The sequence below is a fragment of the Podarcis liolepis genome, assembly GCF_965112155.1.
Source record: "Podarcis liolepis genome assembly, chromosome: 13".
NCBI classification, from domain to species: Eukaryota; Metazoa; Chordata; class Lepidosauria; order Squamata; family Lacertidae; genus Podarcis; species Podarcis liolepis.
This window is the reverse complement of record NC_139573.1, coordinates 13426340-13438957: the sequence shown is the minus strand read 5'-3', so window position 1 is coordinate 13438957 and position 12618 is coordinate 13426340. Positions and strand designations below refer to the sequence as shown.

The following is a 12618-nucleotide window of genomic DNA, read 5'->3' as shown; positions in this document are numbered from 1 at the left end:
AGTTATGCTGTGTGATGGGGCATGTGCAGCATGGAGAAGAAAGATGAAGCTCCAGAGAAGAAATGTGCATCTAACCCAAGTTGCAATTATGACAAAGACAGATAATGTCCATGAAATCTGCTGTTTGGGGCATGGTATGTTCCCCCATCCAGTTTTCTCCATTCTACAAAACCCTGCCAAATTTTGCAATGACATAAAAAACTTTTGTTTGTTTTTAAGTGAAGTAGACACAATGCCCTGCTCCAGACACCAAGTGTTAACAATATTCATAAAAATAGTAAAAAACAGACACAGTGCCCCTCTCCATTTAGCAAAGCACAGGTTTCCAAACCACAAATGAGCGATGATCCCAGTTTTCAGCCCATCTGCATGTATGTCTTTTGTATAAATGAGAGAGATGCACCAAACCCTGAAATGTTGACAAAGGGCATATTTGACTAACAGGCTTCACCACATAATGTATATGAATACTGTGAAATGAATCTACTTTGTCTCTTCTCTCCTTCCATTTACTTTTTAGCTCATTTATGGCTCTGCTCCAGTGATGAATGATAAAAGCCCAGGTCTTCCCTTCTACCAGATGGCAGCCTCAGACGCCCTTCAGTATCAGGGAATTCTCTCTTTGCTTCTGCATTTCAGGTGGATGTGGATTGGACTCATTGCATTGGACAATGACAATGGAGAAAGATTTCTGCAAACCATCTCTCCAATATTTACCAAGAGTGGTGTCTGCTTTGCATTCCTAGAAAGAATCCCCAGTTTAAGTTTTATTTCTGAAATAAATGGCTTGCTACAACAGGAGGCAATTATATTTCATAAAATTTTTAGCAGCACAGCTAATATAATAATTGCCTATGGAGAATCTTATTACATGACAATTTTGAGATGGCTTCCATACCTATCAGTACATGATGACATGACATACAATATAAAAAGTAAAGTATGGATAATAACGGCCCAGGTTGAGTTCGCTTCAGTAGTCATTCAAAGGAACTGGGACGCAGGAATATTCAATGGTGCTATATCCTTTGAAATTCGCTTCAGAAACCCACCAGGATTTCATCAGTATGTTGTGCACAGAAACCCTTCCAGCACAGATGGGGACGGTTTTATCAGGGACTTCTGGCAACAGGCCTTTGGATGTGTATTCCCAGATATGACTTCAGACAAGCTGGAGGGGAATATTTGCACTGGAGAAGAGAAGCTGGAGAACCTTCCTGGATCATTTTTTGAAATGAGCATGACAGGCCACAGTTACAGTATCCACTGTGCTGTCTACGCCATGGCCCATGCTTTACATACCATGTCCACATCCAGACTCAGGCACAGAGAAATGGCATACAGAGGGAGAGGGAAGAATCAGAATCAACAGTTTTGGCAGGTAATAGGCTAAACATCCTCAACTGGAAGAGGCCTGTTATTCCCCCACAAGATATGGGTTTCCAAAATGTTGTCAACTTGCTCATTCGTCTCAGACAAGGAAAATCACTTGCATGGTAGAAGTTTGCAGACCACTAATATGTTACTGCATTCACAGATAAGAAGCAGCGGTAATGATCAAGAGAGATGTTCAGCATTCTCTTTATCCCATATACACAAAATCCTCCCTCAGAGCATGTGGTTGCACACCACTGTGGTGTCTCCTGAGATGAAGAGGGCAGAGGGAAAGTGTTGTGGGGAGGGGGAGATAAAGAAAGGTTGTTAAAATGAAGTGAGGGATGTGGGAGAGAGAAAATTGGTGGTCTCTCCATCCTTGGACCTGACTCCACTCACAGTTGACTGTATCACCACCGACCACTTGCTGTAGCTCCTGCCCACAGGATAAAAATACCTTAGCCATGTATTAGAACTGCAGCCTTTTACAAACATGCTTTTTCCGTTTTCAATCTAGCTCCATCACTTTCTGAGAAGTATCTCATTTAACAATACAGCTGGAGATGTGGTCTTCATCAACCAGAATGGTGAGGTGGTATCTAGCTTGAATATTGTCAATTGGATTATATTCTCCAACCAAAGTTTGCAAAGAGTGAGTGTTGGGAGGATAGATCCACAGGCTTCTCCAGACCCATCATTCATCCTTGATGAAGATGCCATAACATGGAACAGTTGGTTTAATCAGGTAGGACTGTATAATTAGATAATTCCAAGGAGATTCATTCTTGCATATGCAATGAATATTCACCTGCATGTCTACTCATTGTCTTTTAAACTACATGTTACTTCAAAGGAACCCACTAACGGGCTCCGGAGCGAAGGGGGGGAAGTGGCGCGGTGCTGAGAGTCAACTGCTTCTTCCGTGGAGTGAAGCCGCACAGCCTTTGCCGGAGAGCGCTGCCTTTTTCCTGGGACAATTTGGCTTCTAAAATAATCACCCGTGAGTACTTAAATCTCGGACAATTGGGCTTTAAATAAGGACTTGTGAGCAGAAAGGAAAATTGGACTTAAAAATTTACTTCAATTTGGCACTGAAACGGGAAGGTCTAAACAGGAAGTCAGCCTTCCGTTTCTTTGTAGATAGATTGAAGCAAAGACATGGCAAACTAGAGCTCAGAAAATCGCTTGTAAAAGGTTAACTTTCATCATTTAAAATTGTTGAACCCCCTTCGGAAGCAGGAGAAGAGGGGGGATTTCTTTCGGACTGTTTAAACCTGCAGAAGTGAGTGCAAAATAAAGTAACTTTCCACCGTCTTGATCCCGGAGCGGGGTGTCAGGACTGACGTTTTTTGAAGCTCATTGACCAGAGACAAACGGCTTTGATAGATAGCTAAAAGAAGAGAAACATAGTGATTCCATTGTTCCCTTTCACATTTTAAAGGAACAAATATTGACAAAATATCTGAAAAAGTAAACTTTGTTGTCAGACTTGTCTTTAAAAGAAAGAACAAATAGAAGTTTTCCCCCTAGAGGGAGACTGTGAAACTGTAACCAGCTTGCAGCTGTTACTGATTACAATCGTGGGAATAGACTCTGCCCTTGCAGGACAATGTATTCAGAAGCTCTGTTGTGTGCTCTCTGTAAAACAAATGCCCTACTGGAACAGCTACATGAGAAGACTGACTTGATGACTGATGCGATCAGAAATTTTGAACAGGCAATGGGAAATTATATGGAGCCCACCCAGGAATTAAATCAGGAGTATGCCCTGAAAGAACAGATGAGGGAAGAGGATGTTGCTGAATCTGGGGTGCCAGAGATGGAGGGAGCTATGGCCCAGCAGGATCATGAGCTTTTGGATTTGACAAATGAACTTGGAAAAAGCCAGATTTGGAAAGATAAAGTTTGGTTTGGTTTGGAAATGGGGGGTTGGATAGACCCCCCTATGCAGGGATGTTTGGACTTTTTGAGTCTGGCAATGGGCCGTGAGATGTTTGGGGTTGTGGGGGCTCTTAACTTTGGAGGGACTTTGAAACATGTTCTTAAATACCATATGGAGTTTAGTGTGGACTATGGAAAAGGGGCTGATTTGTCGAGAAGGGTCAAAAACATTGTTAAGCTGGAGTTCCCACGAGTGAAAGGAGCAGGAGACAAAGGAAAATACAGTTATAAATATGAAGAAGAGCCGTGGAAGGGACATGGAAGAGACTTAAGGGCCTCGGATACAAGATTGCTAGGTTAATGCGCTAGATTGATGGGATAAAAAGGACTGACAAAACCCGGGACCAGGAGGAAGGGACGTTGGATGAAGATTGGATTGTCTTTATTTTCTTTTTATTACTAGGATTGTCTTATAAAATTGATGAATGTTAGAAAAATGTTGGAACGAAATTACTTGGCTTTGGCAAAAATGTTTAAAGAATTATGTAAGAATATCATGGTTATGAGAAGTTGGTAAAAACAAGACTTAAGTTTTAAATTTTAAGATTTTTTATAATAAGATAAGATTAAAATAGATTAACGTAATGTAATGACAGAATATTATGAAATATGGAAAGGATTTGCTGCGACAATTAATAATCAGAATACAAAAATGGGAGGAGGAGGAGGTCAAAGAAAGAAGGTAATGACAGTTGAGGATTTGAGAATGATGGATTTGTTTTTGAGTGTTTGTGGTGTATTTCTGTTTTTTGAATTCGTATTGTTTGATGTGGTTTGTTTTTTCTTGTTTTTTTTCCTCTTTTTCTGCCTTGTTCTCTATAGTAATTCTAAAAAAAATTCAATAAATATCATAATAAAAAATAAATAAACTACATGTTACTGTGTAGAATATGACCAAAGTATCCAAGTACCACATAAAGAGCAAAAAGCTTACTGCTAGAAGTCACTCAAGGAATAAAGGCAAATATTTTATTTTATTATATTTATGAATATTTTATAAATATTTCTTAACATTATAAAATACTGATTTTAACTGAAGAAAAGAGGATAGATAAGCCCCAAGATTTTGCCTTTCTTGCTAAAAAGTGGGGAACTGCTATGTAATCACAAAACCTACACATCCCAGAACAATAGAGGGAGTATGACATCACTTCAACCATTACTACTACTAAAAAAATATAGCCATTCTACATATTGCTGAAAGGCTGACTCAGCTTTGCATCATAGAGAGGGGCCCAGGAACATGAAGATTTCCAAACTCATTGTTCTCTTGCTGATCCTTCTGCTCTTTCATTTACGTAATAGACTCGGCCTCTTTCTCTCTGTACTGAGACATGTCTTCCAGGATCCAGCAAGAAAGTGAAGGAGGGACAGCCACCTTGCTGCTACGATTGCATCCCATGTGCAGAGGGAAAGATTGCAATCCAGGAAGGTAGGAGGAATAAATAGATTAAATAGATCCAGACTCAAAAGTAATAATTGAAAGGTGTTGTAAGGACAGCTGAGTTTACGTTTCAAAATAGATGATCTACTGTGTGTGTGATCCTGCCTCTTTCTGATCATTGCCTTTCAGATAGTTTAAATATGCTAATCAAATGAGAATGACCATGCATTCAGAGTAGTTTGATGGTATGTGGTTCAAAGCATTTCTTCTTCTTCTTCTTCTTCTTCTTCTTCTTCTTCTTCTTCTTCTTCTTCTTCTTCTTCTTCTTCCATCACTCCTAGCTGAATAAGATTGTCTTCCATAAACACAGTTTTAACAATGAGTCTGTAAGTGACTGTGGAGGTCAGTTCTGGATCCACACGTCCTTCCACAGTGGGGACATTGCTTTCCGGAACAGAGTTGATCATTATGTGGATTGGCCAAGCGTGCCTTTGTCTTTGCACATTTCTATCTTGCGTCCTGAGCATATCTAGAGTGGGCCTTGGCACTCCTTCTGACTTACACAGGCTGCACCCAGGCTAGTGTGCATAAACATTCAGATGGCAATGGCACTGGCTGTAGCCATTGTTAATTTGTTCTGGTGTCCGTTCTTAACCTAAAACTGTTCTTCACCTGAGGTACCACTATAACTAATTGGGCCTCCCGCTGCTGCCATGCTGCTGCCGCACAATTTCTGTTCTCATTCTGAAGCAAAGTTATTATCCTGAGGTACTATTTCTGGGTTAGCGGAGTCTGTAACCTGAAGCATCTGTAACCTGAAGCATCTGTAACCCAAGGTACCACTGTACAGAGACTCATACCATATAAGGTTTTGACATACTGAGTATGCTCGGACTGTGGTCAGACTATTATCGGTAACTGGAGTGAAATACAATACTGAGGTGAAATCTAATCCTGAAATAAAATTTTAGCAGACCATGAGGAAACTCCTTCATTTAAACTGTGATTTGGACCAATCATAAGGAGACAACAAAGCGCATTAGGAGGGAATGGGGTGAGGGAAACAAAGTGTTTTGATTGGATAGGAAATTAAACTTAATGGAATGTGTGGAATTTATGCCAAACGTAAAAAACTGTTTGGAACTCTTTGTATGATGTTTAGTTGTTTTAGGGAGTTATCCCCAGCTGAACCTTTTGTGCAGAATTAAATACTTTGGACTACTTTTCCCCTCACGGTCTCATGTGTTTTATTGGTATATCCATGAGACAGAGAAAGCTTAGATTGCAACCATACCATATTACAGAGCATCAGACATGTGCTTTAAATTAAATAGAGCTCTTTTCTTCTCAGACAGAAAATAAACTTTTCAGCAAGCTGAAAAGTATCACCTAATATATTTATTTCCCCCCAGATATGAATGACTGTAATAAATGCTCAGACAAACACTATCCAAGCAAGAACCGGGATGCATGTCTACCCAAGGATATCAGCTTCTTGTCTTATGAAGAACCTTTGGGCATCAGTTTAGCCTGCTGCTCTCTTTTCCTTTCCCTGATCACAGTTCTGGTACTAGGTATATTTATGAAACACCATGACACACCCATTGTCATTGCAAACAATCGAAACCTCACCTACGCCCTCCTCATCTCTCTCCTGCTCTGCTTCCTTTGTGCTTTGCTCTTCATTGGCCGACCTGAGAAGGTCACATGTCTCCTCCGGCAACCAGCTTTTGGTATCATCTTCTCAACCGCTGTTTCTTGTGTCCTGGCAAAAACCTTCATGGTGGTTTTGGCCTTCATGGCTACAAAACCAGAATCCAGGATGAGGAAATGGGTGGGGAAAGGACTAGGCCACTCCATTCTCCTTTTCTGTTCCATAGTTCAAGCAGGCATATGCACTGTGTGGCTGGCAACCTCTCCCCCATACCCAGATGTGGACATGCACTCTGTGATGGAACTAATTATACTAGAATGTAATGAAGGGTCTGTAACAATGTTTTACTGTGTCCTCATCTACATGGGCTGCCTGGCCAATGTAAGTTTTGCTGTGGCTTTCCTCGCCAGGAAGTTACCGGACAGTTTCAACGAAGCCAAGTTTATCACTTTCAGCATGTTGGTGTTCTGCAGTGTTTGGCTGTCCTTTACTCCTTCCTACCTGAGCACCAAGGGAAAATACATGATAGCTGTGGAGATCTTCTCCATCTTAGCCTCCGGTGGTGGGTTGCTGGGTTGCATCTTTTCCCCCAAATGTTATATAATTATTTTGAGGCCAGAGCTGAATAATAGGGAACAGCTAATAAGGAAGAAAAATTAAAGAAATAATTAACCTACCCTTTGCTTTCTTTCATGCCTTTTTCTGTGTGTACAGTAGAATATTTGGAAATATGTGTTCCCCTGCTTCCTTTTATATATATATTTTTTAATGTACTCCAAATTTCCATAATTGAAAATTCAATTGTAAAATTGACTTATTTGCTTTGAAAAAACAATCATACGTTCACACATACATTATTCTCTTGTAGCATGTGCTAATAAGAAGACTCAAAGCAATTCTTGTCAAAATATATGCAAGTAAATCTTTATCTGGCCTTAATTCTCAGTGATCAAACTTGTTTCACAGCTTTAGGCATAGTAGGATCTGTGAAACTGGACTATTGCAGGCCATGGAATATTGGAATATTCATTTATGATTTATTGTTCTGTTCTGCTAACAGATTTTGCCATCAACCTATCCATAGAAATGAAGGATGATTCTCTTAAATCAGGCCAATGGACCATCTGGTCCAGCAGCCTGTACTCTCCCTGACCAACCAAATACCTGTGGGAAACCTTCAAGCCGTACCCAACTGCAAATGCACTGTCCCCACCATTGTTTCCTGTGTCAGTGAGTTCCATAGTTTATCAATGTACTGTAACATACTCACCATTGAATTGGGTTTCCCTCCCCACAAGATTTTTTCTGAATCATGTCTCCTTGAAGAAATTCAGAGTCCTAGATAAGAAAATGTAAATGAATTCTGCCCTCTCATTCTTGGAAAAGATGGCAGCATAGGACCATGCAGACCTCACTGTGCAACGCATTTGAGAGATAAGTAAATGTAAAGGGACCCCTGAGCACTGGGCCAGTCATGAACGACTGTGGGGTTGCGGTGCTCATTTTGCTTTATTGGCCGAAGGAGCCGGCGTACAGCTTCAGGGTCATGTGGCCAGCATGACTAAGCCACTTCTGGCGAACCAGAGCAGTGAACGGAAACGCCGTTTACCTTCCCGCCAGAGCGGTACCTATTTATCTACTTGCACTTTGACATGCTTTCAAACTGCTAGGTTGGCAGGAGCAGGGACTGAGCAACGGGAGCTCACCCCATCACGGGGATTTGAACCGACGACCTTCTGATCAGCCAATACTAGGCTCTGTGATTTAACCCCCAGTGCCACCCGCATCCCGTTATTTGACAGATAGGGACCTACAATTGAAAAGTTTTATTTCACCAATACTTGTGATGTATCAGAACACTCTATACTTAATACATATACGTATCATATATGTGACAAGTATATTGTTGGAAATTCCTCTGACTATTGGCACCCTTCATCAAATGTTTGATGAGCAGATAAAATTGATTAGATCTAACCATGATGAATGGAGAATGCAAGGAAACCAGAGTAAGCCCCATTAAACCTTAAAACATTTATTTCTCTGTGGACGTCTGTGGACTATGCTTGTTAAGTATTGTCTGTAAGATTATGCCCTCCTTGCAGAAGGTCCAGGGTATTCAAGTGGAGACAGAAATGGAAGGAAGTAGGACTAATAATAATAATAATAATAATAATAATAATAATAATAATAATTTTATTATTTATAACCCACCCACCTGGCTAAGTTTCCCCGGCCACTTTGAGTGGCTTACAGCAGATATAAAAACACAGGAAAACATATTATTTCTTTTCTTGTTATTTGCTTTTAATCCCCTAAAATTTGGCTGGGTAGCCTATAGTCCTCCAGATGTTGCTAGACTACAGCCCTCATCATTGTTGACCATTTTCCATACTGTCTGGGGTTGATTGGTTTTGGAAGTGCCACACATCCCCAACTCTTGCCCTAGTGGAAGTGAAGCAGAATACATATTTTAAAAATAAAATGCAGAAGTTTGCAGAAGAAGCCAGAGATATCAACATCCCTGAATGAAGGTGGACACTGAATTAAATTCACCCAAAAGGCTAGAAAGTCAGGCTCAGCAACTTTGGGAATCATGACCACCCTCAGCTGCACCTGGATGAACTGTGTTGTCTGAGAGATTTCAAGAATCCTCTCTCTCCCTAAGGTGCTAGCTCACATAGGCTGAAAGAATCAAGAGAGATTTTACACAAGGCTCTATAAAAGGAGTCGTATAAAAGGGCATTTGCCCTTGAGGGTTTGGGCAAACATGCATTCCCAAGGCACAGGGGAAGGAGGCTGAGAGCCAGTGGACACAACTGTAATCCTACAGAACAGCAATGAGCAGCCATTCCAGTCATGCCAGATGCTCGTGTGACTCCAGGTCCACTCAGCCAAATTCCAAGATGCTGACTGCACCATGCTACATGTTGGAGTCTTCATTGGCTACAAGGACTTCTATTATGAGCTTCTAACTTCTAATTTCACCCATACACCACTGGTCTATTATCATCTAATGAAAGGGAAATTAAAATAACAGTTCTGAATATTTTCTTCAGCAATTTTCTTCTGCAATTCCACCGGGAATCCCGAGCATTGGATGAACAACTACACTCCTGCTTGGTTATTAACAGGGCTATAATTAATATGCTGCTCCTCAAAAATCCCTGTGTATTTTCTCTGGCCCCTGGCAACATAACACAAAGGATACTACAACTTAACCAGAATTCTTTAAATACTGTCTGGGATCAGCAAGTCTAATTTTGGATACTTCCATATTGTGTCCCGTCAGGAAATTAATCTACCATTTAAATGAGACAATTTTTATCTTGGAAAAACCTATTTTAGTATTGCCAGAAAAAAACATAGTTTCTGCATAAAACAAAGAGTTGCCTTTGCATTAAGGATGGTGTTTTTAGTGTTCTTGCTGCTGGAACTGATTTCTTACAATGTATGTGAGGCTCACATAGCAAAATGCAGGCTCCAAGGTCCACACCGTCCACTTCACACGTATCATCAGCCAGGAGAGTTCCTCATTGGTGGCATAGTTTTCCATGGTGGCTTCATCGCCTCTCCAGCAACATTCACTGAGGAACCCCCACCAGCGCTGCCTGAAGAGCTTCTGTAAGAACTAAGCCACTCATTGTATTACATCAGAGGAATGATCAAACCTAGAGTTGCAGCCTCAGAATAATGAGTGAGGCAACAAACATTTACCCTTTTACCGGGGGAATCCACTATAGATATGAATGGGACTTGTGCTGGTGCAAAAAAAAGGAACAAATGTCTTGTGAATTAAGAGAATATAGGAGAAATTCCCATTTCTGGATAGAGAAATGAATATAAATGTATTGAAATGCATGTATGCATGTTTGTGTGTTTGGGAGAGGCCTTATAAGCAGCCCATTTTGCTAGACTTTATCTGAACTACTAGACTATTAGTAAGAATGTCTTTTTAAAAACCTGTTCTGAGGCTGAATGTCCTTATGCTTTCATTTTCTTAACTTAGACTAAGCTTTGTTTCAGCACTGAAAGGTAATTATTATGAAGTATAGAACGACCAGCACTGACTCACGAAAAGGAAGTCACTGCAGAGAGGGACCAGAGAGACCAGAGACTTTGTAAGTGTCAGAAAAAGACCTCAGACATGTAAGGGAAGACGTCCCATGAGCCCCACATTAGCAACCCCTACTCTAGATACTACTGAGTTTAAAATATTTAAAAACTTGGACAAAAGTAAGAGTGGTACCTACAAATACACAAATCTAAGATGAGGAAAACTTGGCTTGCCAGTAGTACATGTGGAAAGGGTCAAGGGATCTGCATCAACAGAAGCATAGTGTCCTGATGAAAGGAAATAATAGTCCTGCTCTATTCTGCCTTGGTCACCTGAAGTCTGTGTCCAGTTCTGATCACCACAATTTAAGGAAGATATTGACAAGCTGGAACATGTGCAGAGGAGGGCTGCAAAGATGGTCTGGAAACCAAACCTTATTAGGAACGGATGAGGGGGTTTGGAATGTTTATCTATGATGAGAATGAGGAGAGGAATGATAGCCATTGTAAAATATCTCAAGAGCTGTCACCAGGAAGATGGAACACGCTTGTTTTCTCTTGCTCCAAACCTGGGTATTCAATTTACAAGAAAGGAGATTTGAGATAAACATCAGAGAGAACCTTCTATTGATAAGAGCTGTTCAATAGTGGATCAGACTGAGAGTTAACCCCACTGAACTCAATATGATTAACTACTCTGTTGATATGTAAAAGAATACTTATTTTTAAGTTCCTGCTGATACATTTGCAACTCTTATTCTAGGGTGGTGCCTAAGGGTTACCAGCACATTGTGGCCTTGGCATTTGCAGTCAAGCAGATCAACAAAGACCCTCACATCCTACCCAATATCACCTTGGGCTTCCACTTATATGACAGCTATATCAGTGCAAGGAGCACATATCTTGCCACACTGCTGCTTTTATCCATGGTGGAGAAATGTGTCCCTAACTATATATGTGATGTTGAAAATAGTCTGACTGGGGTCATTGGGGGACTGGATTCTGAAATCTCCTTTTATGTGGCAACTATTTTGGATATCTATAAGATTCCGCAGGTAGGACACTCATGATCAATACCTCTATTAGCTTGCATAGAGAAGAGGCAGGTTCCTCAGCATCAGTTCTGGGTGAAGATGAAATTGCAAGGAGAAACATGTACACCACCTTGAGATTCTTGGAAAATAAAGATGGTACATAATTGTAATATAAGCAAACAACAAACAGACAGACAGACAGACAAACCTGAATAAAGGGAAAGGTTGCAATACCTGTGGGGACGCGGGTGGCGCTGTGGGCTAAAGCACAGAGCCTAGCGCTTGCTGATCAGAAGGTCGTCGGTTCGAATCCCCGTGATGGGGTGAGCTCCCATTGCTCTGTCCCAGCTTCTGCCAACCTAGCAGTCCGAACGCACGTCAGAGTGCAAGTAGATAAATAGGTACCGCTCCTGCAGGAATGTAAATGATGTTTCCGTGTGCTGCTCTGGTTTGCCAGAAGTGGCTTAGTCATGCTGGCCACATGACCTGGAAGCTGTATGCCAGCTCCCTCGGCCAATAAAGCGAGATGAGCACCACAACCCCAGAGACGGTCACGACTGGACCTAATGGTCAGGGGTCCCTTTACCTTTAGTGCAATACCTGAAAAAAATATGTAACTCTAACGTTTTACACACAAATTTAGATCACTTACAGTATATAACAAATGCCACTGATGGGAGAGTGGGCTTCTCTCTCACCAGCAGTTTTTGGTTATGCATCATTTTCTGCTTAGTTAGGAGGGTATCTGAATTGAGCTGCTGAGTAAAGGGGGGAATTGCTTACTGGATAAAAGAAATAAGATTTTAGGCGCCAGTGGAAAAATTAGTGAGGAGGGCATGTCAAATAAGCTGGGGAAGTGGGGAAAATGCTTACAGCTACAAAAAACTTACAGGTAGGAGACAGTACAATAACTATTCCTCTTTAGCACACCCAACATAATTAAAGATACAGAGAAGTTATGGCAAACTGCAGATACAATCCAGTTCCACAGGCGAACAGTAAAAGTAGTTAGCAGCTGATTCACAAGTGAAATAAATGCTCATAAATAAAATCTGAGAAGAATCAGGACAGTTTTGCTGTGTGATGGGGCATGTGCATCATGAAGAAGAAAGACGAAGTTCCAGAGAAGAAATGTGCATCTAACCCAAGTTGCAATTCTGACAAAGCCAGAAAAT

General features: G+C 41.0%; 1 protein-coding gene across 1 annotated transcript; it reads left to right on the top strand.

Annotated features, from left to right (window-relative positions):
- Positions 1–526: 526 nt before the first annotated feature.
- Positions 527–7013, top strand: LOC310691393 (vomeronasal type-2 receptor 26-like; the record flags this gene model as incomplete). Its single annotated transcript, XM_083471169.1, has 4 exons — positions 527–1381; positions 1892–2119; positions 4621–4747; positions 6112–7013. The coding sequence occupies exons 1-4, from the start codon at positions 545–547 to the stop codon at positions 7011–7013; spliced, it is 2094 nt and encodes a 697-aa protein (XP_083327295.1). The 5' UTR covers positions 527–544.
- Positions 7014–12618: the final 5605 nt, after the last annotated feature.